The 26406-nt window shown below is 48.2% G+C and overlaps 1 protein-coding gene across 3 annotated transcripts in view; it reads right to left on the reverse strand.

The window, feature by feature from the left end:
* The window catches only part of GALNT15 (polypeptide N-acetylgalactosaminyltransferase 15), a 39661-nt gene that overhangs the window by 7817 nt on the left and 5438 nt on the right, over positions 1 to 26406 (reverse strand). For 2 of the 3 annotated variants that reach the window (XM_082459280.1, XM_082459281.1), the window contains exons 2-8: positions 14467 to 14633; positions 12862 to 13066; positions 8956 to 9123; positions 2886 to 3003; positions 1361 to 1555; positions 495 to 626; positions 21 to 125 (exon numbers count right to left, since the gene is read on the reverse strand). In XM_082459280.1, the coding sequence (XP_082315406.1) occupies positions 21 to 125; positions 495 to 626; positions 1361 to 1555; positions 2886 to 3003; positions 8956 to 9123; positions 12862 to 13066; positions 14467 to 14633 (1090 nt within the window). Of the gene's footprint in view, positions 1 to 20; positions 126 to 494; positions 627 to 1360; positions 1556 to 2885; positions 3004 to 8955; positions 9124 to 12861; positions 13067 to 14466; positions 14634 to 14718; positions 14900 to 26406 lie in introns of all 3 variants that reach the window. The other variant, XM_082459282.1, reaches the window with a different exon arrangement.

Genomic DNA, 26406 nt, shown 5'->3' on the forward strand with positions numbered 1-26406 from the left:
TGAGAACACTGACCACCCACCTGCTGCTGCTGGCTGTCACTGCAAGGAGCTAGCATCATGGCACAGCCCAGGATGTCCCCTTCTGCCTGGCAGTCTGCACAGAAGCCAAGTCCGGTGTTGTGGAGCTGTAAGCAACGTTCACACAGAAGTGAATCCCGCCCTCTCCTGCAAAGACGCCCTCTGTCGGCCACTCCTTCACTCTCTGCAGTGTAGCTCAAGGTCGCATGCTCAGGTCATAAAAATGATCGAGGTGAAGCTGAAGCCAGTGAGCCTAAGGACAGGCCTGCTGAAGGAGGGGGCAGCACCTGTCCTGGTGAGGGGCCCTGGGACGGGTTATGGGGCAGCTCAGCCAGCCCCCCGCAAGGAGGCCCTGCTGAGCTGGGACTGGGTGGCCGGGGTCATGGAAGAGCATCTGAACTTCAGCTTCTATCTTGGGAGACCGCCCAGCCCCTTCTCTTCCTCTCTCTCTGCACTTTGTTTTTATCATGCCTTGCCTTTCCAGAGAACCTGGGCCTGCGTTCGGATGGGTACAGCTCGGGATAGATGTTGGCCAGAAACCAGTGGAAGGTCCGACAGCTCAGCCTCCTTTGCAGCTGCTGGCGTTCAGTGCAGTCCGGCTTCCCAGCCTGGGGAGGAGAGACACACAGGCGGCAGGACGGAGAAAGCTGGTTTTACATCACAGTTCATGTGCTAGGAGGCACAGAGGTGTCTGGGAGCAAGCTGAAGGAGGGGGACAGCAAACCTCACGGTGAACCACGTCCCACACTAAATAGCATTTACGTGTCACGCCATCAGAACTGCGCTGAGTGGTAGTGGACCAGGTGAAAATGCACTGTTTGCAGACATTTCATTAAATGTTTAAAATGTTTATTTTTCTGTGCCTTTTTGGGGATGTCCTTTATGTTTATTTTTTATAATAAAAAATACTTATATTTGTTTCACGTCTTGGGTAATTTTACACAACACTGTAAATCAATGTTATATTTGTTTCACGTCTTAGGTAATTTCACAGCCTTGAGCACTTTTCCTGGGATGAAAGGGCCCTCGGAGACCCACTGCAGTGCTCACTTCCCACCCAGCCTCTCCTCTGGCCACGGGATGAAGGGTCACTCCCCTTAGATGTGATGACAGCACCTCTACAGACATCAGTGGGTTCCAGGCCATGATGCCCCTGGGAGACGCTGGAAGAGACAGAGGACAACCCCGCCAGGTAGAGGAGCCACTTGACAGGGGCCACTCATGGAAGTACTAGCCAGAAGCTTCTATCTGCCCTTCCAGGCGGGAGGGGAGGTGGTCCTGCGCAGCCTGCACCTGGTGGCCCTGGGTGGGCACAGAAGACCCTGCCGGGCTCTCCTCTTACCTTACTCAAGGAGAAGGCCTCTGGGCTGTGCCTGTAGAAGGTTTCTTTGAACGCGCCCAGCCAGGTCTCAGCAATGCGGACCTTGTTCCGCAGGGTGGCCTCCCAGTCAAGAGGGGAGTGGGCATCCTGATTTCGGTAGACGTGCCCCACCCGAGAGCAGGGAAGGATTTCGACGGAGCCCCCACAGAGCCAGGTCTGCAGTGAAAGGAGAAGACCAACACCTCTGTACTCCTCTCCAGCAACGTGGGGAGTGAGGGGCTGGCAAAATGCACCGGAAATCATGAGCACAAAAGAGAAAGATGGTTCCGGTTCTCAGGATGGAGCAGAGTTTCCAGATCTGAGGGTTCTGGGCTGGGGAGGGACAAGGTGGGGAGAATGAGGGCGGTTGTCCTGGGTCAGAACCCGTGGTGTGAGGGGCTCACACCCCTGCCACTACCTGTGGTTCCCCACCCCCACTGAAACACGTGACCAGATTCAGCACTTAGATGATGCTGCCATGCCGTGAGTGTCTGGATTCTCCCACGGCTGCTTCCTCGGGGAAGAGGGTAGCCCTAGTGGCCGGGGGATTTCTAAAAGCTTGTGAAGTTTCCTGCTGCACAGGCACCAGAAGCCATCTGTGTGGAGGTCAAAGCAAGCTTTCCTCAAACAGAGTCTTTCTACTTCTGGAAATTTCTCTACTCCCCACTCACTCCCTCCTACTCCCAAATGCCTGAAGTTCATTTGACAGGAAGCCTTTTATTCCCCACTTGGGAATAAAGAGGAAAGTGAAAACATGCCTAGGATAGGCAGTACATGAACCAAAACACACCAAGAACCCAAACCGATGGGGTTCCCAGACTGGGTGCCAAGGTACCCCAGGGTGCTGCAGCAAACTCAAAAGGCCACGTGGGATATTTTCAATGTTCAGGAGAAACATAGTGACATCTGTGTTCTGAAAAGTACAAGTTCAAGGCAATTCATGGTTTCAACCTTAGATCACTGCCCTTTTAATGATATATGTCTTTGTTGGGTTGGGTTTTCAGTGGTTCCTGTGATGAAAAAGCAAGCATCAGGCTAAAAATCAGCATGGAACAGGAAATGAGGGTGGTGGGTCCAATCTGATTCCAAGGTTCGAGAAACTGTCTGGCGCCCAGTGGGTGCTAAGCTGTTCGGACAAATACTTATTAAGTTGTTTGGACCAAACTACTCAATGCACAGAACTGCTTGGTATTTGCTTTGGCCAGTGGGTTCTGTGAAAACTATCAAGATGCTAAGGGTGCCGGGAATGGAGAACGTACGGGAAGCTTTGCACTCAGGTAGAGATGACTGAAAACTCGCCCTTTTCTAAAGGCAGGTTTGACAGGCGAGTTCAGGAAGGAGGCTGGGGTGAAATCAAGAGAGATGAAAAAGGGGGAGAAATGAGGGTTTGACACACTACGTATAATGACTTTGTAACTTGCCCGAAGCCTTATCCCTGACCTCCAAGCTGTGACCGGACGCAGGGCTCCAAAGAACCCACCTGGGCCTCCCTTGGCCCAGGAAGTACCTTGAGAGACAGTTCGAGGTTTTCACCACCCCTCAGTGACATGAGAGGGTCATACGCTCCAGTGTTTTGGAAGTAATGTCTGTCCATGGCCACGACCCCGCCGGGCACCACAGGGCTCCTGGAGAGAGAAGGTGAGACTATGTAGAGAAGGTTCAGAACCTGGAGCATCTGGGGAGCGGTGGGGGGATGGCAGGTAGGGGGCACTCCAGCGGCCCAGAGAGTGGACTCAGGGCTCAGACAGATCTCAAGACTGGAGCCAAGCAAGCGTGTCAGAAATCCCAGTATTTCATGAAAAGAGAGCTCTGGTTGCCTGGGCCTTTTATACCCCATCCTCCTGTACTGCTCCTTTAGGGAGAGGCCCCTCTGGCGAGATTTTGGGAAGAAGACCTTGGTTAAATAAGATGCCCTAAGGCCGGCAGCACCAGGCATGGACCAAGGGAACCGGCAGTCCTCTTTCTTCCCTCACCCCTGACCTCACCCTCTTGTTTGCTTCGTGACCATTCACCCCCTCCCCAATTCTAAGATGAATCCCCCAGGGGCTCTGGAAGTAGATAGGTCCCCATCTGCTCTGGGGGAAATACACATGACTTAAAAACACAGAAAGCTGGAATCCCGAGTGAGGGAATGAAGATGACAAAAACATACCTCAGAAGGGTTAACTGGGGAGGAGAGAACCAGAGGCTTTTGAACAACGATCTCTTTATTCAAAAGAGAACAAATTTTCATTGTTGTTGTTTTTTGGGTTTTTTTGGTTTTTTAAAAAATTTTATTTTTTTAATTTTTTTATACAGCAGGTTCTTATTAGTTATCCATTTTATACATATTAGTGTATATATGTCAATCCCAATCTCCCAATCCATCGCACAACCACCCGCCTCCCCGCCACTTTCCCCCCCTTGGTGTACATACGTATGTTCTCTACATCTGTGTCTCTATTTCTGTCCTGCAAACTGGTTCATCTGTACCATTTTTCTAGGTTCCACATATATGCGTTAATATACGATATTTGTTTTTCTCTTTCTGACTTACTTCACTCTGTATGACAGTCTCTAGATCCATCCACATCTCTACAAATGACCCAATTTTGTTCCCTTTTTATGGCTGAGTAATACTCCACTGTATATATGTACCACATCTTCTTTATTCATTCGTCTGTCGATGGGCATTTAGGTTGCTTCCATGACCTGGCTATTGCAAATAGTGCTGCAATGAACATTGGGGTGCATGTGTCTTTTTGAATTATGGTTTTCTCTGGGTATATGCCCAGTAGTGGGATTGCTGGGTCATATGTTAGTTCTATTTTTAGTTTTTTAAAGAACCTTCATATGAGAACAAATTTTAATGCAGCCAAACTCTGGGTATGGCTTAAGGAGTGAATGACTCAGAGTTCAGATTTTTTTTTAATTACTAAGAAAATAGTCTTACATTAACAAAACTACTGACCTTTAGGTTATTAAAAATACTAAGTTATACCACAATACTAAAAACCAGTAGTGTAGTTATTACTTGATACAATTTCCAATTCTACCACTCACAATTTGTAAGATCTTGGATGAGAGAGATAACCTGTCTGGTCTCAATTTCCTTACCTCTAATCGGGTACAGTAATAGTGTTTCATAATAGGGTTTTGTGGGGATTAAAAGAAATGTCATGTAAAGCACATGTGCATGCCAAAATCCAAAGATCTCTGAAAATCAAGTGCTTTTTCATGATGCATCTGGCAGTAAACCATGTCCTGAACTGACATGGGTATCTGGGGATGACAGACTGTATTTAAAACCTGTATTTAAAACACAGCAGAGGGGACTTCCCTGGTGGCGTAGTGGTTAAGAATACACCTGCCAGTGCAGGGGACACGGGTTCGAGCCCTGGTCCAGGAAGATCCCATGTGCTGTGGAGTAACTAAGCCCATGTGCCACCACTACTGAGCCTGTTTTCTAGAGCCCACGAGCCACAACTATTGAGCCCATGCACTGCAACTACTGAAGCCGGCGTGCCTAGAGCCTGTGCTCTGCAACAAGAGAAGCCACCACAATGAGAAGCCCGCGCACTGCAATGAAGAGTAGCCCCCACTCGCTACAACTAGAGAAAGCCCACACACAGCAACGAAGACCAATACAACCAAAAATAAATAAATAAGTAAATAAATTTTTTAAAAAACAGAAAAACACAGCAGATCAGAGCCGTGAAGAGCGTTGTGTCAGGAGGCTGGCCATAAGGGTTTTAACCCTGGATCTACCTCTTAACAAACTTATGGAGCTGGGCAACCTCTGGGGGTTTCATCTGTAATTTAATCTCTATATACCTCAGTTTTCACATGTGTAAAATGGGATTAATAACAGTAATTAGTAACAATAACTGCTTTACAGAATTATGGTAAGGTTTGAGTTAATACGTATACTATGTTTACAGCATTAGCTAAGCACATAATATATGTTCAGTAAATATTCCTTAATACTATCATTTGCAAGTATACAAATGATGATACCCTTTCTGGAATTTTCTTAGCATCTGTATAGAGTCTGTACCAAACCTTGTCCTAATTCCTCATTTCGTGCTCTCTCACCAGACTGATGAGGGAAGCCATGAAGTCAGCGTATTCAGGGTGGGGAAGACATGGGTAGAAAAGTATGAATGTGCGTGAGGAGGGACCTGGGCCCTGGATAGGGAGCCTGAGGCCTCCGTGGGGCCCCAGGTAGCAGCCGGGTCTCAGGGAAGGACCGGCTGCTGAGGGCAAAGGTGGCTGGGCTCTCTCTGGTGCTGACTTTGGCCGATGGTAGGTCAAGGTGACCTACGGTGACCTTGGCCATCAGAGAGGCCCTGAGGCTTAGAAGAAGGTTCCAGAGAGGATTGATGCCTGGGGTCAAAGTGCCTTTGCTTCAGGTTGGGTAAAGGTCCTCTCAGAAGTCTGCTCTCTTCAGTAGAATCCCTTTGCTTCGGCTGGAGCAGAATAAGTTGTCCCCTCAAGCGAGCACCTTTCTTAACTCCCTGGGGGCCCCTCTGTCCGGTACCCCTCATACTGCTGACCGATCTACTACCCTCCCCACGCCATAAATCGAAGAGGTCTGGAAACTTCCCTTTCAATTCTTTGTGTCCACAGCCCTTAGCAGAGAGTCTGGCATGAAACAGGTGCTCAGAAGAGGCTGATGGACCAGTAAAGAGGTTAGAAAGCATTCAAAGCTCTCTGCACTTTCAGGCTGCATACCTGTGATGGAAGGAGGTGAAATCTATCTGGCTCTGCGCCCCGACCCCTCATAGTTGCATCTTAATACCATGAAACTTCCCCATTGGGTATACAAGGCCCAAGGTTGGTATTGGCCTGGTACAGACTGAATGTATGTGTCCCCCCCAAATTCACATGGCAAAGCCCTAACTCCCAGTGTATATTGTATTTGGAGATGGGGCCTCTGAGGAGGTAATTAAGGATACATGAGGTCATAAGGGGGGAGCCTTGATCTGATAGACTCGGTGCCCTTAGACGAGGAAGAGACCCCAGGGCCCCCTCTCTGTCATGTGGGGACACAGGGAGAGGGGGCTGTGTGCAAGTCAGGAAGAGAAGTCTCACCAAAAACCAAATTGACCAGAAACTTGATCTTGGGCTTCTACCCTCCAGGACTGTGAGAAAATAAATTTAATGTGGGTTAAGCCACCCAACATGCAGTATTTTCTTATGACCTCTGAGCTGACGGCAACATGGCCCAAGAGCCAAGAACGAAGACACCAGACTCTGAGCTTTAAAGTTTGAATGACAAAGCCGCCACCTATGCCTAAGATGAGGGATCAGCCTCACATAGCCAGCATTTTCTATGTCCAAACTAGAGAAGATCCTCCACCCTGAGGAGAGAAGAGAGAGCTCGTGGGGAGACCAAGAGACAAAGATGCAGGTAGATCCCTGAGAAGAACCTCGTGTCCACCTTTACATCTTCGGGGTTAATTCCTGGAAGAGGAGGATCCCGTGCTTGTTGTTTGGGAATCAGAGAGCAGGGGGCATGTTGCCCACCTCCCATCTGGCTGCCCTGGGAGTTCAGGAACCCCCTGACCACCTTCGGTCCCGGAAGACGGGTCTAGGTGGTACCCTGGGGACCCAGGCAGAAGGTCATGGGGGCCCTGGGGATCCAGGCAGAAGGTGGTGGGTGCAGTTCCATGGAGGCCCCTGGGCCATCAGCACACCAGCGTGTGCTGTGCCTTGGGGGCCAGGAGAAGATGTGGGACTTCAGCATATGCCACGTGGAAGGTGCAGGCCACTGGGGACAGCGTGCCAGCCCCGCATCAGAGGCCACGACCAGTGAAGGTGCATCGTGGTGAACACCGACGCAGGACAGCTAAAGCCCGAGGTGGGGCACTCCCTCCCCACCCACCTCCCCGACAGAAGCCTGGAGCTCAAAATCAACCCCAGGGGGACGGGAGGGTGGACAAGCATGGATGACAGATTTAAAGATGAGATGACTAAGCTATCACTGAATTTGTCTAATTTGTCTGGAAGGTCTCTGCCATTAGGAAGCAGGGGTCAAGATAGAAATTGCCTAAGTCCAGTTAGTAGAAAATAAAAAGAAATATTTTTTGCGTACCTAAGCTCATGGTTTATCACATGTCAGCTGTTAGAGTTGCACACCCTCGGGCAGACCCTTGGAAGTCCTGTTTGTGCCTAATGCCTTCACTTCGTGTCCCTGGCCTAGGCATTTGGAAACAACTTGGGTAATTGCTTGGCACTGGGCAGGTCAGCTGTGGCAGATTCCTTATCCCACGGGCTCTTCTTACAACGTGACATTGACATTGACCCCCCCTGAGAGGTGGGTCCACGTCTCCTTCCTGTGAACCTGGGTGGGTCTGTGACTTTGGAGGAAGTGACCTTAGGTGACTTCTGAGACTTAGTTATAAAAGGGGATACATACTCTAAGACATCACAGTAAGTGAGAGAGGACACATAAAGGTTACCTATTGTACGATTCCATTGATATGAAATACCCAGAATTGATAAATCCATAGAGACAGACAGTAGATTGGGCATTGCCAGAGGCTGGGGAAAGGGGACAGCAGGAGACACTAAGTAAGGGATTTTCCTTTAGAATAATGGAAATGTTTTGGAACTAAAAAGAGGTGGTGGTTGCCCAATATTGTGAATGTACTGAATGCTACTGAATTGTTCACTTTGAAATAGTTCATTTTATGTTATATGAATTTCACCTCAATAAATTATTTTTTTAATTGGTAGGGGGATACAGCTTGCTTTGCCTGGCTCTTTTGGATACTTGCTCTCCGAACCCAATGCCAGGGTGTAGGAAACCCCAACTAACCTGCCTGCAGTGACTTCATGGAGAGAATGGGGAAGAAACTCCCGCTGGGTCCCAGCGATGGCCAGCATCAAACTCCAGGGGATTCCTGCCCAGAGCTGTTGAGTCATTTCCAGCCAGTCTAGTCTACTAAAGGATAGTCCTGCTGAGGCCCCAGACACCACAGAGCAGAGACAGCCAACGCCAATGCTCCCTTTCAGAATTCACAACCCAGAGTCCATGCTCTTAATAAAACAGCTGTTTCACGCCTTTAAGTTTGGATGGTTTGTTATAAAGCAGAAGATATCTAGAACATTGACTTAAATAGAATAGTTGTCCAAAGGCCAAACACATGAGAAGCAAACCATAAAGTTGGACATATTTTGAGACTTATGGTGTCCTAGCATTCATCCGGCGGAATTCTTCCTTTTTACCAAGAAAGCACCCCAGGCAGGGAAACTCCAGTGTTACCCGGTAAGACAGAGCTGGGTTGAGGCCCCAGACAAGGTGCTTCCACTTTCCACTCCAGTATCTGGAAGCTTCGCTGGACTCCGTTCATATAACAATGTAAGAATAATAACACCTATAGCTGCGTGTCTGGCACTTTCTGAATGTTTTTGATAAATTAGCTCATTCAAACCTCACAACAACCCTATAAGGTAAGTACCGTGACTATCCCCAATTTACTGATTAAGTCACTTGCTAGGAAACTGGGAGAACCAGGATTAGCCCAGGCAGCCTGGTGCTGAGTCCACCCTGAGGAAGTGAAAGCAAAGCAGGCTGAGTGAAGGAGCCTCACCTGATGGGGCTGATGGGGGACAGCAGGGCCTTCCTCTCTCGCTCCGGCAAAGGCTCCCAGTGGAAATCCAGTTTCCAGTCCAATACCCCGCGCTGCAGGTCCTTGGAGGGGTAATACTGGAAAGTCTTCCAGTCAATCACGTCTAGGACTGGAGACACCACCCTGCTCCTGGAAAGAATCGAGGAATTAGATAAGGGATACACACCCTCCACTGGCTGGGGGACAGAAACGTAATCCAGACACATGCTGCCCAATATGGCAGACACCAGCCACCAGCGGTTACTGGGCACCTAAAATAGCATCTGTCCGAACTGAGATGTGGTGTAAGTGTAAAATATGCACTGGATTTAGAAGACTTAGTTTGAAAAACAAAAGATGTACAAACCTCAGATTACATATTGAAATGATAATATTTTGGACATATTGGGTTTACTAAAATATTTTGTTAAAATTAATTTCATCTGTCTCTTTTTCTTTTGTAATGGGACTACTAGAAATGTTTAAATTATATCTGTGGCTCATGTTCTATTTCTACTGAACAGTACTCTCCTAGAAAATATATTTTTCCATAAGGAATCGGGGGCCCATTTCATTAAAAAGCATGCCTGCCCCTTTCTTTAAAAACCTCCCAGGATAAAACTGAGAGACAGGGGAATAGGGACCTAGGCTCAGCTCTGCCACTAATGTGCTGTATGATCTTGAGAAAGCTGCTGCACCTCTCTGGGCCTCAGCTTCCTCATTCATAAAATGGGAGGTTGAACTACTTCTCACAAAGGTCTTTCTCAGCTGTAATGCTCTAGGACTGTGGCTCTTTACTTCTTTGGGGGTCTCTGATCCCTTTGAGAATCAGGGGAAATCTATGGACCCCTCCCCAGAAAAATAATCATATGCACATATACAAAATATCGTGCACAGCTGCAGAGGGTTCATGGGCCCCTGCTCTAGGGTCTAGTTCTTGTTCCTCCCTGGATCATAAAACTTTATTGGCTTGAGGAATCAGGATTGTCAAGCCCCAAAAGGGTCCTCATTGTTAAAGTGTGTGTATGTATGAGTACGTGGTGTCTCTCAGCAAAGTCGTGAGTCTAGGTTGATTTGCTCATTTACTGTTGCTGTTGGTAATTGTATTTTATCCCAATTTTTTTGCACAGCCTGGGATTACGTGACCTCAGAGAGGGTGATGTGGGAAATTGGTACAGGTTGGAAACTCTGCCTTTTAATTAAACAAGTAATCACTTAGGTGTACCAGTAGCTGCCCTCTACCTAGTCAGTATCTCACTCACATTTTTTTTTCTGGCCTCTCACAGTAGTTTCTTCTAAAATCCGTACCATGGAATGAATCAGGCCTGAACTCAGGGGTGGCTGGAAGTTACCAGTCTAAGAAAAGGAAGATTCCTGGAAAAGAGATGCCAGCCATGCTGTTTACACTCCCATCAATTTCCATCCACCTCAGAGACAGCCAGGGCTGGCACGAGCCCAGCCCATACGGAGAGGGCCAAGGTGATCCCGGGATTCAATGATCTGCTTTGATCTGTGGCCTCAAGTGACTGGCCTTGGCGTGAAGAGTCATGGGGTTTATATTTACAGCAAGGATCTTGATATGCTTTTCCTGCGCTTTTCACATTGTTCCCTCTGGAAGGTAAGGGGAACTTAATCTCTCTGGCCTCCGCTATTTTGGGGCACCTCGCGTTGACCTAAGAAAAGTGAGAAGCAAGGTCAAGGAAGAAAGGAGGGTACCCTCCCAAGCCTCCACTTACTGTGGAATGAGCTGAGCAGACGAGATGTATTTGGCTACCGGGCAAAGCATTTTGTGGAATTTCAGAATCAAGAGCCAGGGAAGCCGTGTGGCTGAATTCTAAAGAACCCCATCAAGTGTGTGCCATCTTAGTAGTGGTAACAGGACAAGAAAGGAAACTGCATTCAAGCGTCCACACAGTCAGTTCGTCCCAGACCTTTGAGCTGTGTCCTTCTTGATCAAAGGTGTACATCCCTTTTCACCAGAAAACAATCACCCTAAAATTCATCAAATTTCTCTTTTTACTCTGTCTTGCTGGAGGCTCAGTCATACGTAAAGCTCACTTCTAATAACTGTATTATCCCCAATTTCTTTCTTTTCTTTTTAAACTTAAATTTGCCAGATTTCCCTGTATGTTTTATTTTTTTAAATAAATTTATTTATTTATTTATTTTTGGCTGCGTTGGGTCTTTGTTGCTGCGCACGGGCCTTCTCTAGTTGGGGTGAGCGGGGGCTACTCTTCGTTGCGGTGCGCGGGCTTCTCATTGCGGTGGCTTCTCTTGTGGCGGAGCACGGGCTCTAGGCGCGCAGGCTTCGGTAGTTGTGACGCGCGGGCTTTAGTAGCTGTGGCTCGGGGGCTCTAGAGCGCAGGCTCAGTAGTTGTGGCGCACGGGCTTAGTTGCCTCACGACATGTGGGATCTTCCCAGACCCGGGCTCGAACCGGTGTCCCTGCATTGGCAGGCGGGTTCTTAACCACTGCGCCACCAGGGAAGTCCCTATCCCCGATTTCTAACACTATCTTTTCCTTTCTGAAGTCTCCTTTCCCTTCTATTTTAGCCAGATACATAAGTGATTCATCATAAGCCTCTTTGAGTACATTTTGGATAGAGATAAAGAATAAAATGTCAATGAATGAAGTGAAAGATGTTTCCTTGTTTTGGTTTTCATTCCCATGGGCCATAGCGGCTGCCCAACCAGGGCTGAATTAGGAAGTAACTACAGTCTAGGGACTCGAAAAAAGGTGGTTAAAAAAAAAATCTTATATTTAGCTTTGTGTTTCGAATCTACAGATGTAGATGTTCTTGGACTTCACTTAAAACAAAATAGCAAAGCTTCCCTGTCTGACTTGGAAGGAGCTAGGAGAGGGCTCACTCCATCATCCTGTCGCTTGTGAACTGAGTTTTAACTCTCAGGCAGACACGAGATCGATCCTCTCTCAAGCCTTTCTAAGCTCCAGGAGGTCAATGGGTTTCAATGGAGCCATCAACAAACACCAGCTAACTGAAATATGTGAGGTCAACCAAGGCAACACTGTCCAGAGAGCCAAAAGCTACCTGCAGTTGCAAACTTACCAACCAAACTTTTTACCGCAAGGAAGAATGAACCCTAGTTCATCTCACCCCTCTTTATTTTCCCCAGGCCTGGATGTTCCTCCAGCTCTACAATGTGTAAAGTCACTTTGGAAGTTCACACAAATTCTCCGTGTTTGTGAGAAGTATCTTATACTGAGAAGCAAAAAGCTATGAATTCCCTCTTCCCAGAGCTCTGCTGCTCAGGTGCGACCCCAAGACTGACACTGGCCCTTCCAGGACTCTGCCTGCTGAGGGGTGTGGAGAAGGATGGAGGCTGGAGAGCTTCCTGTGGGCATCAGACAGGAGGAAAGCTGCCCCCTCTGCAGGGCTGGAGGCACCTTGCTCCCCTCGCTGCTCTTCATCACACACACACACACACACACACACACACACACACACACACACACACACGCAGAGGATTCCTCAGACTGCCTTCCATCATTTACGCCCTCGAATGGAGGTGCTCTGTTCCCTGCCCCACCTTGCTTCTCCCTGTGGAGCAGGCCCAGCCCCAGCTGAGAACTAAGTAACCTTAAGAACTAGGTGTTCCTAAGACAGGAGCCCAGACCAGTCTTCAAGTGGGAAACAGCTCTTGAGCCTCTTGACAGCCTCTGGAGCCAGGAATACCTCTAAGGGGGTGTTGCCCATTTCCCCTTGGAAATTTTCCTTTTTCTCTGGCCATGACTCTTACTCCTTGGCTTGGCTACTAGAGCTGGCAGTCAGCACAGGCAGCGGTGGGCGGGTGTTCTCTGAGTGGCTGAGGCTGTGGACTGTTTCTCCCTCTCCCACCTGCTGCTCTGCAGCCCCCGGGGGTGAGTTACCTGTCACCAGCTATTCTGGCCAGGAGGGGCTCCAGCCAGCCCGGGTGGCACTCGCAGTGGGCGTCCATGAAGACCAGCACGTCCCCGGTGGCCCTGGCGGCCCCCAGCATCCGGGCCCTGGCGGCGCCCAGCCTCCTGTTGCTCCTGAGCAACTTCACCCCCTCCAGCCGGGCCACATACTCGCTGAGAGCCGACTTGAGCTGTCCTGGAATCGACAGGGCAGTGGGGTCACAGATGCCACAGCCCGCGAGATGGCGATGACCGTCACTAGGATCATTGTCAGTCTATCTTGGGAGCTGTGGTGAGCACAAGAGTCCCGAGCAGCACGGACATTGTGGTGGTTGCTAAGGTGTAAAATGCTTCCTTAGTTTCGGTGGGTCAGGATTCTCTCCAGTAAACACCAAAAGACATGGTGTCGTAAAACTAAGAGAGGAGAGAACTCGCTCACATTCTCTGAATGCAGCAATGAGGTTGAAGCAGATACTGCTGGTGCCCTACTCAGAAGCCCTGAGATCCCTTTTACTGATTTGGTTTGCTTTGCATGTGCCCAGCTGCCGTGGGTTGGCTGCTAATGGCAATCAGCAGCTTTCCCTGGAGATGTGCCCTAGAGTACTGGAACCACCTCTCCTGCGAGTGGCACGGAGTCATGCAGAATGATACCCCTCACCCCAGGTGCCAGAGTCAATGACCCTCCATTGCCGGGGTACCAAGCCCGCTCCCTTGCCTCAAGGCAAGACAGGTGCCGAGGTGCGGTTTACACTGCAGAGCTCCCCCTGGGATCAGGCTGTGGCTGGACTTCATCTGACACCACATCTAAGTTCAGCTCCTTCCTCTGCCTCTCCTGCTTTCCCCACTCCCCTACAGTGTTCCCCTGAGAGCACCGCCCCCGCCAAATCACATGCACATGATTCCCCATCTCAGGCTCTGCTTCTAGGGTACCTGACCTAAGACACAGTGGTCAAGGAAGTCAAAGACAGAGGGTCCATTGCATGTGACTGCCGGTAGGTCATTGGTGGCACTGGCCAAAGCGGTCTCACTGCAGTGGTAGCGGTGACTGGGGCAATGCAGTGGGTCGAAGAGGAAATGGGAGGTAAGAAATTGAGACCAAAAGTCTGAACATCCTTTTAGGAATGACAATCTATAGAGTTGACAGGATGAGGCAAGCTTGTTAGGCTTTGTATTCAAGATCAGAAACGCTATGTGTATGGGCATGCTGAGTGCACCCAGATAAGCAAACTAGTGGAGATGGAAAGAACAACGTATGGTCGTTCCTGAGTATCTGGGTGAGGGGATTGGTTCCAGGACCCCCCGTAGATACCAAAATCTGCAGATGCTCAAGTGCCTTATATAAAAGGACAGTGCAGTCAGCCCTTTGCATCTGAGGGTTCTGCATCTGAGGATTCAACCAGCAGAACACGTCTTTGGTATTCACAGAGAAGCAGTGCCCCTGGGGCTCTTCACTAATGAGTTATCTGCGCCTGCATCCCATCTGCAGGTCTGCTTTGGGGAACCTTGCCTGCACAGGCTCCACACCCCAGTCTGCGCACGGGAAACCCCCCAGGGTCCAGGCCCTCCCCGGGGAACCTGGAGGAAGCCCGCGGGCACCTTGCTGGCTGAGGTCGTCCACCAGGATGATCTCCTTCAGGTAGGCCCTGGGCGCTGTGTCCAGGATGCTATGCACGGTCCTCAGGAGGGTGGACCAGGCCTCGTCGTGGAAACAGAGGATGACGCTGGCTGTGGGCAGGCTGTCTCCGGGATGCTGCTGCAGACACCTGCAGGGCAGAGAGGCAGGGCGCTGAGGGGAAGAGCAGGTCCTGGCTGGGGTTTCTTCAGCCAATGGCTGTCCTCCCAACTCACCGGCTCTCTCTGGGTTTTCTCAGAATTTCCACATACAGAGAACCCATTACACCCTGACAGAAGTGCTGTCCACTATCTCCCAGGACTCGGGTTCCGAGAGCTTCTTTACAGTGTTCACCCATGCCTCTCCCGTAGCAGTTGAGAGCTATTACCACCATTCTCAGCAGATGACTGTCCTAATCTGTAAAGTGGGAATGAATGACAATATTACCAACCTCTTAGAGCTGTTGTGAGGATTAAACAGGACGAGGTACATAGTAAGTGTCCTGTGAACGTGAAAGATCATCCGTTTAGGAGCAGGGACACTATTTTCTTTATTTTTGTATTCCTATAATCTAGTACAGCATCTGACACATAATACATGTTAGTCAGTATTTCAATCTATGTGTGTCCTTTGCCCTAAAGTGGGTCTCTTGTAGGCAGCATACTGTAAGTTCTTGTTTTTTTTAATTCAATCTGCCACTCTTTTTTTTTTTCTAACTCTGTGTCTTTTGATTGGAGCATTTAATCCATTGACATTTCAGGTAATTATTCATAGATATGTATTTATTGCCAATTTTAACCTTGTTTTCCCATTGATTTTAAATTTCTTCTTTGTCCCTTTCTTTTTCTTTTTCCTTTTCTGGTTTGATGGTTTTCTTTGTATTATGCTTATGTTCTTTTCTTTTTGGTTTTTGTGACTCTATTGTATATTTTTGATTTGTGGTTACCCTGTTTTTCAAGTATGTTAACTCATCTTCCTATATCTAATTGCTTTAGACTGGTAGTGATATAGACTCAAACACATTCTAGAAAAAAAATATCTATATTTCTTTACTCGCCTCCTTCGTATTTTATGATTTTATGATTTTACATCTTCATTTTCATTCTTTTGCTGTTCATTGTGGTTATTATTGCTTTAACAGAAAATTTTTAATTTTTAAAAAATCTGTGTACTGGCTTACTTAAGTGATTTACTTTCCAACTGTGATTTTCTCTTTCCTATAGATTCTTACTTCTTTTCTATTTAGAGAAGACCTTTCAATATTTCCTTTAGTATTGCTGTATTCTTTTAGTTTTTGCTTGCCTGAGAAATTCTTTCTCTCTCTTTCTATTCTAGATGATAATATTGCTGGGAAGAGTATCCTAGGTTGCAGATTTTTCCCTTTGAGGACTCAATATATCTTGCCACTCCCTTCTGGCCTGCAACGTTTCTGTAGAGAAATCAACTGACAGCCTTATGGGGGTTCCCTTGTAAGGAACTCTTTGTTTTTCTCTTGCTGCCTTTAGAATTCTCTCTTTATCCTTTTTTTAAAAAATTAATTAATTTATTTATTTATTTTTGGCTGTGTTGGGTCTTCGTTTCTGTGCGAGGGCTTTCTCTAGTTGTGCGAGCGGGGGCCACTCTTCATCGCGGTGCGCGGGCCTCTCACTGTCATGGCCTCTCTTGTTGCGGAGCACAGGCTCCAGACGCGCAAGCTCAGTAATTGTGGCTCACGGGCCTAGTTGCTCCGCGGCATGTGGGATCTTCCCAGACCAGGGCTCGAACCCGTGTCCCCTGCATTGGCAGGCAGATTCTCAACCACTGCGCCACCAGGGAAGCCCCAAACTTTATCTTTTATCTTTTAACTTGTGGGGCGGTGTGGTGCGTGGTGTGGCCTCTGCCCGGAGGCTGTCAGGTCCCACTTTCCTCTCCAGGTGAATGGGATGCTCTATATTTGTTGTGCAGCGGGTGTGTTGAGAGCTCTGAGCGAATCCACAGTGGAATGAACTCTAATAACAATCTGATCCATGGGGCAGTGTGTGGCTCACATTGTCCACAAAAGGCACTTTCCTAAAATGCACTTCCAGAGCGCTCCTGTCTAGGCTGCAGCTGCTGAAACCACTGGTCCCTCCTCAGAGGAGTATTTGCATTTGAACTGGGGTTGTCTCAAGGACCTCAAACTTCCAGCATCCAAAGGCCTCTGTGCTGGTGGGGCTGCACACGGAGGGATGACCAGAGGAGGCTGGCCCTGCTCGGGGGAGATGCCACCTGAAGGGTCAGCCCGAGCTGCTCACCAGCTGGACATCCCTCTGCCGGGTGCGTCCCAGCCAAAGCTGGAGCTCTCAACACTCTGGAAACCTGCCCCTGACTCTCTGGGCAAAATCCTATGTGGTGGGGGATTGATACTAGGTAAGTACTTTAATTTAATGGTAAAACAGAAATCTTAGACAATTAAACAAAAAAGCGCATGAACATCTCATAAGGTAGCTGTGACAATTGTCTTATTGTTTCTGTATTTATACACTATTTCTTTTCATAAAGTATTTAGAGTCACTCTCAAGAAATATGCACCATAAAATAATGGTAAAAGAAAAAATAAGGCTGAAAAGTCAAGAGTATGGAAATAGAAGTAAGAGTGTGTGGACAAAGAATGTCGCCTGCCATTCCACTAAAAAAAAAAAAGAATGTTGTAGTCATCAAGCCAAAAGCCAGTGCTTCCCTCACCCACAATGCACCCTGAGGGGATTCAGGATGCAGGAAAAGAGGATACTTAAGATACCTATCTAAGGAATAATTTCAATGAGCCCAGACTTTTGCATCTTCCCTTACATAGAAAAGCGCTAAAATCATTAACTTGAGATATCTGTGTTTTGTAATTAGCAGTTATCTTTTGATGTTCAACTCCATGGTTTGTTTGTTTGTTTTCAGCAAAACCTCCTATATATCCTCCCCTACCTCTTTGGAGCAGTTCCTCAGAGCTATTTGAGAGCCTGTCTCCCGGGCTATGGTCCTCAGTAAGGTTCCCAAATAAAACATAGCTGGCAACTCTTAGGTTGTGCATTTTTCTTTAGCTGACAAGTAGAAAGTCAACATCTGGAGAAAGAACATACATTCATAGGTCAAAAGGGCCTTGGTATTTCTAGAGAGAAGTTAAAAATTTGACTCTGAGCTTCCTGGTAGCCAAAGTAAAATGGGAAGTTTATTCTGCAATAGAATTATTACCATCAGAAAAGTTACATACCAGATATTTTAGGTAAAGCAATGTTCTTTCTAGACTGTTTGTTTTTTTTTTTTTTACAATTTATAACTTTTTCATTTGAAATCATTTAAGACTCAAAAGAAGTTGCAAAAATAGTATAGAGAGCTCCCGTGTTATTTTCACCCAGCTTCGCCGAGTGATCCACAATGATCCAAACCAGGAATTTGACATCGTTCAATACTATTAACTCAAATACAGACCTCCTTTAGATTTCACTAGTTTTTACACCTAGCACTAATTTCTAAAAGAAATTCCTATGGACTTTAGAAAGAAGTCCCTCAAGAGATGACAGTGTCCTTAGAAGCATCCCTAAGATGAATAAAATAATGAACTACACTGTACATGAACCTTGACAGCTTGATTTCAGGGATGGTCAAATAACACATCCAAAGTGAACCAGTTCCCATGAAGTTTTGGGGCGATAACTGAGAGGGCCCAGCGCACGCTGCACTCTCGGCTGAGTCTTCGACCCCCTCTACCCTCCCTCTCTCCCACCCCACAGCCCCTGCTCTCACCCCAGGCCCTGGTGGAGCTTTCCTCCTGCAGCCTACCCGAGTTCAAGAAGTTCCACTCTGCCCCCAGAACTGCTCTAGATCTGCTCACAAACAAACAGGTTCAAATTTTCCTTTGTGTGTTCTCCATTTCCTGTGTGGTTGTACGTATTGGCAGATCCAGGGGTTCTAGAGATGGGGACCTCCAATGGCTGTTGAAAATAAATCTTGCCTCAGTGGACTCACTGAGTACAGAAAAACCCCAAAACATTACTTGGGTGATTGCTTGGAGGCTGGCTGTTTTCCAAGTCAGACAGCAGAGGAGTCTGGGGACAAGGAGGGCTGCATATGGGATTCCCATGGGTGCAGATTCAGAGGGACTGAAGTTCATCACCTCAGGGCAGAACACAGTCATACCTTCCCCGGGGCCTGGCCCCTTCTCCACCCCAATCTATGGAATATGTGGACAGGAAACAACACTTCTGTGTGTGTGTGTCTGTGTGTCTTTGTGTGCACACATGTGTCCTTGTAGAATGGTGGTCAAAAGAGCTTGGACTTCGGAATCAGACAAATTTTGATTTGAATCTCCCCCCTGCTGCTCCCTGAGTTTCTTTGGGTAATATACTCAATATTTATCAGCCTTAGTTTCCTCATCTGAAAAATAAGGATAATATTTACCCCTTGGGCCTGTTGTGAGAATCTAAGAATAATTCTATGCACCTGATAGACGGTGGCTCTTTTATAGCTATCTTGGAAAAAGACAGGACGTAATGAGCATGTGTCCCGTATTTATGATAGTCTTTGTAAGATGCAGCTATCTTTCAACAATCACTCCACAGGATAGCATGAGACGCTTCTGAACGGTTTCAGAAGTTTGGAGTTCCTCCTCTGCCTGCTGGGAACACTTCTGTAAGAAACAAGTGCCTGGCACAGGGTCTGGCGTGCAGCAGGAACCCCATCCCCAGAAGAGATCTGATTGTGGCTCCAGCTCTTCAAGATCTCACTCCTCAAAGTCAGGAGATGGGGGAGCTTCCTGCTGGGCTACAGAGCTGGAGACCCCGGGCAACCGACTTTCTCTCCTTGGCCTCACAGGACATTCTCTGCAGAGATGATTCAGCTGTGGACGCGGGAGCCCCGCTACTTCCTAGCTGTGCAAATGACCCTGGACAAGTAACGTGGCTTCCTGGGGCTTTGGTTTCTGTAGGTGGGTGACAGTAGCCCCCGTGTTGCAGGACTGCTGTGAAGATGAGATGGCTTTTTCACGAAGCACTAAGAACGGTGCTGGCACCGAGCGCTGTGTAAGTATTCGCTGCCATGATCAGAGGATGTATTATCACTGCAGGATGGAACACGAAGGCTCTTCCAGCCTTGAAATTCTGTATTCCTGAATCTTCTTTGCATAGGAGAGGGGGAAGGGAAGGGGACAAACCAGGGGAGCAGGGGTTTCAAAGAGAACCTCATAGGACTCCCCTCCTCTCCCTCCACTAGGGTTTTCTAGGTTTTATGCATAGAAAGAACTGTGTTCTCTCTTCCTGGTGAGAGAGGTGGGTGAAGAGATGACAGGCAAGGCTGGGATGAGCTCAATAGGCTGCGAGGACTTTGAAAGGCAAATGGGCTTCTGGAAGCCCTTCCAAGGCCAAGGGCGGTACCTCCCTGAGCCGTGGAGGCAGATGTCCTGGCACCAGCTCCGAGAGGACCCTTCACCTGCCCCGTGGAAAGATGCTCACACGGCCTCCAAGACATAAACAGGTGGTGCTGGAACACCTCTTCAGGCAACCGCAGAACTGCCAGGAGCCGTGAACTGGAAATAGCCGTGGCGGTACCGTGGTCTTTCAGGGCCGAGCGGCCTGGGCTCCCGCGGGAAGGCCAGTGCTCTCACCGTGGTCCGAGCGCAGTGCTAAGTATCATCAACAGAGGTGTGGCGAGGCCTGTGTCTCGGGACCAGGGAGATGCTCTTCAGAGGAACCAGGATTGATTCTTTTGTTTCTGGGGGGCGGGGTGAGCAGGCACAGGGGCCTGTGGGCAGGGCAGGCTGTGTAGACCCCTGTGGAAGGAAGGGCTCTGGATACATGCCTGGGCTTTTGCGGTCCATGGTCATCAGCCCATGGGCAGCACTGGGTCTCACAGGGATGGGCAGACGGGCCCATGTGGTAGCACAGCGTGGAGAAGGGGGGTGTGGCATGCAATTCCCTGAGAGCTCAAACACCGTGACAGTTCAGGGCATCTTAGGAAGAGTCCATATGTGTCATCAAGCTTTGGCATTGGGTTCAAATCCTGGATCTGTCCTTGTGTGACTTGGACAAGCGACATAAGCTCTCTGATAACCATCTTTCCTTTCAACAATTTCCAGATCCGCAGAACCAGTCACATCTGTAGTAATCAATTGTTATTTTTCGAAATACTTTTGATTCCAGTAAGTCCTTTTTGAGCATGCATTTTACTTAACCTCAGTATTTTTCATCTGTAAAATGGGTTTGTTGGAAGGATCAAATGAGTTAATTCATACAAAGTTCTTAGACCAGTGCCTTACTCATAAGTAACAGTTCAATACATGCTAGTTATTATTATTTCTTGCAAGCCTCCCAAGGGCCTGAATACCTCTCTAGGCCTCAGTTTCTTCATCTGTAAAATGAGGATAAGAAGTAGAGTTATTTTAGAGGACTACTTAAAGATTATAAACTTCATATAAATGGAATCATATAATATGCAGCCTTTTGTGTCTGGCTTCTTTCACTTAATATAATGTTTTCAAGGTTCATCGTGTTGAAGCCTGTATCAGTACTTCATTCTTTTTACTGACAAATAATATTCCATTGTTTGAACAGAATAATGTTCCATTGTTTGAATAGACTGTATTTTATTTATCCATTCATCAGTTGATGGACATTTGAGTATTTCCATTTTTGGTTATTATGAGTAATGCTGCAATGAACATTCATGTATAAGTTTTTGTGTGAACAAGTTTTCAATTCTCTTGGGTATAGAGCTAGGACTGGCATTGCCGAGTCATGTGGTAAATCTATGTTTAATATTTTGAGGAACTGCCAAACTGTTTTCCAAAGTAGCTGCACCATTCTACGTTCCACCAACAACTTCTTCACATCCCTGTCAACACTTGTTATTGTCTGGGGTTTTTTTTAGCCATTCCAGTGCGGGTGAAATGGTACCTCACTGTGATTTTGATTTGCATTTCCCTACTGACTAATGATTTGAGCATCATTTCATGTGCTTTTTGGCTATTTTCTATGTATTCTTTGGAGAAATGTCTATTCTAATCCTTTGCCTATTTTTAAGTCGGATATCTTTTTATTGTTATTGTAAGAGTCCTTTATATATTCTGATACAAATCCCTAATCAGATATATGATTTGCAAATATTTTCTACCATTTCTGGGTTTGTGTCTTCACTTTCTTCAAGCACAAAATTTAAAAATTTTATGACGTCCAATTTTTAAGCCACTAAATTTTGAGGTCGTGTGTATGCAGCACTAGATAATGGATACACAGTCCCGTTTTAAAGATGAGGAAATTAGAGCCCAGAGAGCTTAAGTGACTTGTTTAAAGTTGCACAGCAAATTGCTGATGGTCAGTGTGACTCTAAACCTTGTGCTCTTGACCAGTATATACATATCACCATCTTGGACTGAAGTGCTAACAGAATGTTCTGGATTCAGAGTCATAAGGCTTGGGTTCTGATGTCCAGATCACAGTGACTGTGATGGGGGGGGTGGTTATTTGAAGAACACGCAATCCATTGGTTTCATCACAAGCTCTGGACTGTCTACACTGATTCAGTAAAGTCCTCAGAAAGCAACTTACTTTGATCCCACTGTCTTGGCTGCCTTGGAAATTTGCTTCTGTGGAGTTCTGCTTGACATCATGCTCTCAGCTTTGATCAGAGAACAGTACATGAAGGCATTTCAGGACACCTGCTTTGCATTACAGTCTCTGTAACACCTTTGGAGGGGAATTGTCTCCTCCAGCACTTTCTATCCCCTCCACGCAACTTTGGAGGGAAATTCCTGTCAGATAGAAGTGCCAGGAAAAGCTTTTCCTCCTCTGAGGACCTGGTGTGTTTCCTCTTCCTGAGCAACAACGATCATGATACTTATCGTGTTTCCTTTTTCACTTTGGCTGCCAGGAAGCTCAGAGTAAGGAAGTAGGATATTTAGTCATTGGTTGCTTATTTTCATTCTAATTTTCTCTTTGATCTTGATCTTCCATCTTTCTATCCAGTCATTTAACTGATATTGACTGACAACCTACTATGTGTGAGGACTGGAAGATGAATTAAGTAGATAAAATCCTTGAAGCCGAATCTGTGGTGCCCTGCCCATATCCCCTTGGGGATATCATATAATACAGCACAGCCTGACTTCCAATTGCTGGAGCATTTTCTCTGACTGCCAGAGATGCTCTCCTTAAGCACCAGCTGCCTGAAGAGGTGGAGAGTAACCTCCCTCCACCCCTGGGAGCTGCCCTCAGTCAGTGACTAAAATGAGTTGGTGTATTAATATCCAGCAACCCAGACCCTAAGGGTGGGGGTGGGTAACAGCAAGATGCTGTCTCCCAGGTTCCCCCCAGGGCTGAGCTCTAGCTGCCTGCAGAGGTAACTGCCTGCAAACCCACTTTTCATTGGCTGCTCCACCCTCCCTGTCCCCTACCAGGCCTCCCAGGCATCACCTGCAAAACAAATTCTTGTCCTTAGGGTCTGCTTTGGGGGAACCCAAACTCAGATAGCCTCTGATATCATGGAGTTTATATCCTATTAAACAGAAAACTGAAGAATTATTCAACAACTGAAGCCAGGACCTGAGAGTGGGTGGGACACAGTCAGAGAAGGTGTGTGAGTGGGGAGAGGTGTTCCTGGCAGAGGTCACAGCCTCTGCTAAGGCCTGGAGGTGGGAAGGGGCTTGGCCTGTACCAGGAAAGGAAGGAAAGATTTTCTAAAGTATACTTCCCTTTATCTTGACTAAACATGATATTAATAGCAATTTTCTATTTCATAGTATATCTTCAAGTCATTTGAGGGAATAAAGTAGGTAGGTAAACACACAAGAGAGCAAAAGGTAAGTGGTCCACGCAGGGGCCCTGGGCAAGTCACTTCCCTCCCCTGGTGACCTGGGTTCTTTCTGTCAAGTGGGGATGTTTTTCTTGCTCTGTCTGTGCCACGGCTTTGCTGGGGGGGGCGGGGGGTGGATGAGGCGGGGCAGAGAAACAGCTTTTGTACATTGTGAAGCAGTGTCCAAATGTCACCAGGTACTCATGAAGGGATCCAAGAAGAAATGCATGTTTTCATTATTAAATAATGGAGGCATTTTCTTTGTCCTTCAACCATATATCTGGTGAATATTTTACTGTCTCAGTTTGTATACATCACACAAGTGTCCAAAAGCCCACCCTGACCTCATTTGTCCATCTTCTGAGTGGCAGCAGGTGGGGAAGGAAAGACCCAGGGCTTTGGAATCAAATCAATGTGGCTTTGAATCAGGGCTTTGGAATCAGATCAATGTGGCTTTGAATCTTGGCTCTGCTATTTATTTATATCCCTTAATTAGCCAGCACAGGGAGTCTGAGACCTTTCTCCAGCCCACGGCTGCTGCCTGGATAAAAAGGGATCATTCAGGCCCAGGAGAGCTGCTCAATGAGTGCAAACTTTATGTCTTCACACTCCAAGATCACGAGAGCCTGCGTCTGTGTTTATACACAGATGCACGCCCTCACTTCATGCAGCTCCAGGGTCCCCCGTGAACTCAGAACATACATTTGGAGGCTGATTCTGAAGAGAATGAGTCACGGCAGTGCACCAGATGGCCTGGCTGGGACACAAACCCTCTCCTGCCCTTCCCTTGCCTGGCCAGAGTAGAAAGGTTTCTGCCGGGTTTTCTAAAGCTGGTTTGGAGTGACTGACCCCCTGCTCCTACCAAATCAGCAGAGGCCCCCCACTGAGATGGGCTTCCCTGTCTCAGCGCTGAGCCCAGCGATGTAACAGCTGGTTACTTGTCTGCTTCCCTCAGTGTACCCTGAGCTCTTTGAGGGTCGGGCTAGGACTTGCTCACCTTCTCACTTTTAATAGTCGCTAAACAAATAATTATTCAATGAATGAAGGTGGACACTATTCTTGCTCTCAAGGGGTGTATAGGCTGGCTGTCTATAGACACAGGACAATAATACCGACTTCCTGCATTCTGTGAAAACCCCAGTGTTCAGCCCATTGTGTCTCTAATTGGTAGAGCTCATCTCGGGGACACCAGTTTCCAGGCCAGACCTGGGGAGGGAGCGGCTGGGGACACAGCCTGCGGACGATGCCTTAGAAGGATGGACAAAGGAGCCTACAGATGAGAGAGAAATGTGGAAGGGCTGGAGCCTGTAGGTGAGGCTGAGGCTGGCAGCCTGTCACTCGCCACAGTGGAGACAAGTCACACAGGGTGCATGCAATCCCCTTCCCTTTGTGGGAGTCCTCTGAAGTCACCCAGCCTCCTTCTGAGGGGCTCCAGGCACCCTTGGCTTTGCTCTGATCCTGGCTCCTTAGCCCTGGACTAAAGATGGGTACCGACTAGGAGTCTCTGGTCTGAACACTGAAGGCTCCTGGTGCAAGAGCTGCCCCTAACAGGGACAGCTGCCCCAAGAATGGCCAGCTGCCCCAGACCGATCCTTGGTCTCAAGGTGATATTCAGACACACGGCGAGGGTCAGCAGCTGGTAGCAGCTCACAGAATGGGCAGTAAGCCAACGATGAGGCAGCAGAAGCCAAGAGGTAGCCCAGCGCTTCTCAGATATGAACAGGCACCTACATCACCCGGCATCTCCATAAATGCAGATTTTGGGTCCAGGAGGTCTGGGGTGGGGCTTGAGAGTCTGCATCTCTAGTGAGCAAGCTCCCGGGTGATGCTGATACAGGTGGGGGCTAGACGACAGCTTGAGTAGAGGACAAGACATCAGCAGGACATCAGCAGGGAAGTTGCAACAGGAGTGAGTGCCGGGCCTCCAGCTGCCGGAGGACGTCAGGAAGGCACAATCCCAGGAGCACTATGACCCGTGAGTCTCTCTCCTGTCCCCTTCCTGCACTGCCTGCAGTCTTCCCTGGACAGTCCCTGCTCCTTACTTCCCTGGGAAGACTCGAAGTAACCCTGCCACCTGCAGTCACATGAGTGTCTCTGTTTCTTTTCACCTCAGAGAACCTAGATCAGTAGCTCCCGGCCTGGCTGCACACAAGAATCACTTAGGGAGCGAGTCCCGGTGAGTTGTATTTTGCTTGGTTGGTCTGGGGGTGGGGAGCCTGGCCGTGATGATTCACAAAACCCTCACATGCAGGCAGGGCTGTGAACCGTAGGCCTCATCAGCTTACTCAAACTTCAACATGAACATAAACCACCTGCAGATCTTGTTAAAAGCAGAGTTTTTCAAGCAGTAGGTCTGAGCGGGCCTGAGACTCTGCATTTCTGATGCTGCAGGTCTGAGGCCCACACTTTGAGTGGCACAGCAGCAAATAACACCAGCTTTCCCTAGTCATAAAAAAAGATAAGATGCAGGTTGATCACTTCTGATCTAACCCCCGAGGCTGGCCCGAAGCACAAGGCAAGACCCCACTGCACTGGGCACCGTAAGTGCATTCGATCTCAAAGAGTCACACTCAGCTCTGTCTATACCACAACCCCACTGTGGGGGCCGGATCCAGGGTGGAGGTCCAGGGAGGCGCCGCTCCCGGCCGTGGCTACGCTGGACTCGGGGGCTTGGTGCTTGTGGGTTCCCTTCGACACCTGGCTGGCCAAGTCCCCCACATACTGGGTGTTTTCCCTCTCTTGTTGCTGGAAGGGGATGAGCTGGGCTCCAGCCCCCAGTCTCTGCCCCAGGCGACTAACCCCTCCCCAGGGGGCATGCCCACTCTCTCAGATTTACTGATGATGCCCTGTCAGCTGCCTCTCCTCTCTTTTGCAGCCCAGGTGCCAAAGCCATCCTGGGGTGTCTTGCTGCCCACCAGGAACTGACCTGACCCTGTGGACTGCAACAGCCCTCCTCCTTGACACCGAAGCTCCTGCAAGAGTGGCCTCTGGGGCAGGAGGCGGGGGAGGGGGTGGAGCAGAGGAGGAGATGCTCCTTCCTACCTCCCCCCACTGGCCGGGGAGTGCCTGGTGCCCCGCAGCCCTGGTTCTCAGCCCTGGCTGCACGTTGGACCTACCAGGTGACTACCCAGGCC

This window comes from Balaenoptera physalus, assembly GCF_965194825.1.
Source record: "Balaenoptera physalus genome assembly, chromosome: 4".
NCBI classification, from domain to species: domain Eukaryota; kingdom Metazoa; phylum Chordata; class Mammalia; order Artiodactyla; family Balaenopteridae; genus Balaenoptera; species Balaenoptera physalus.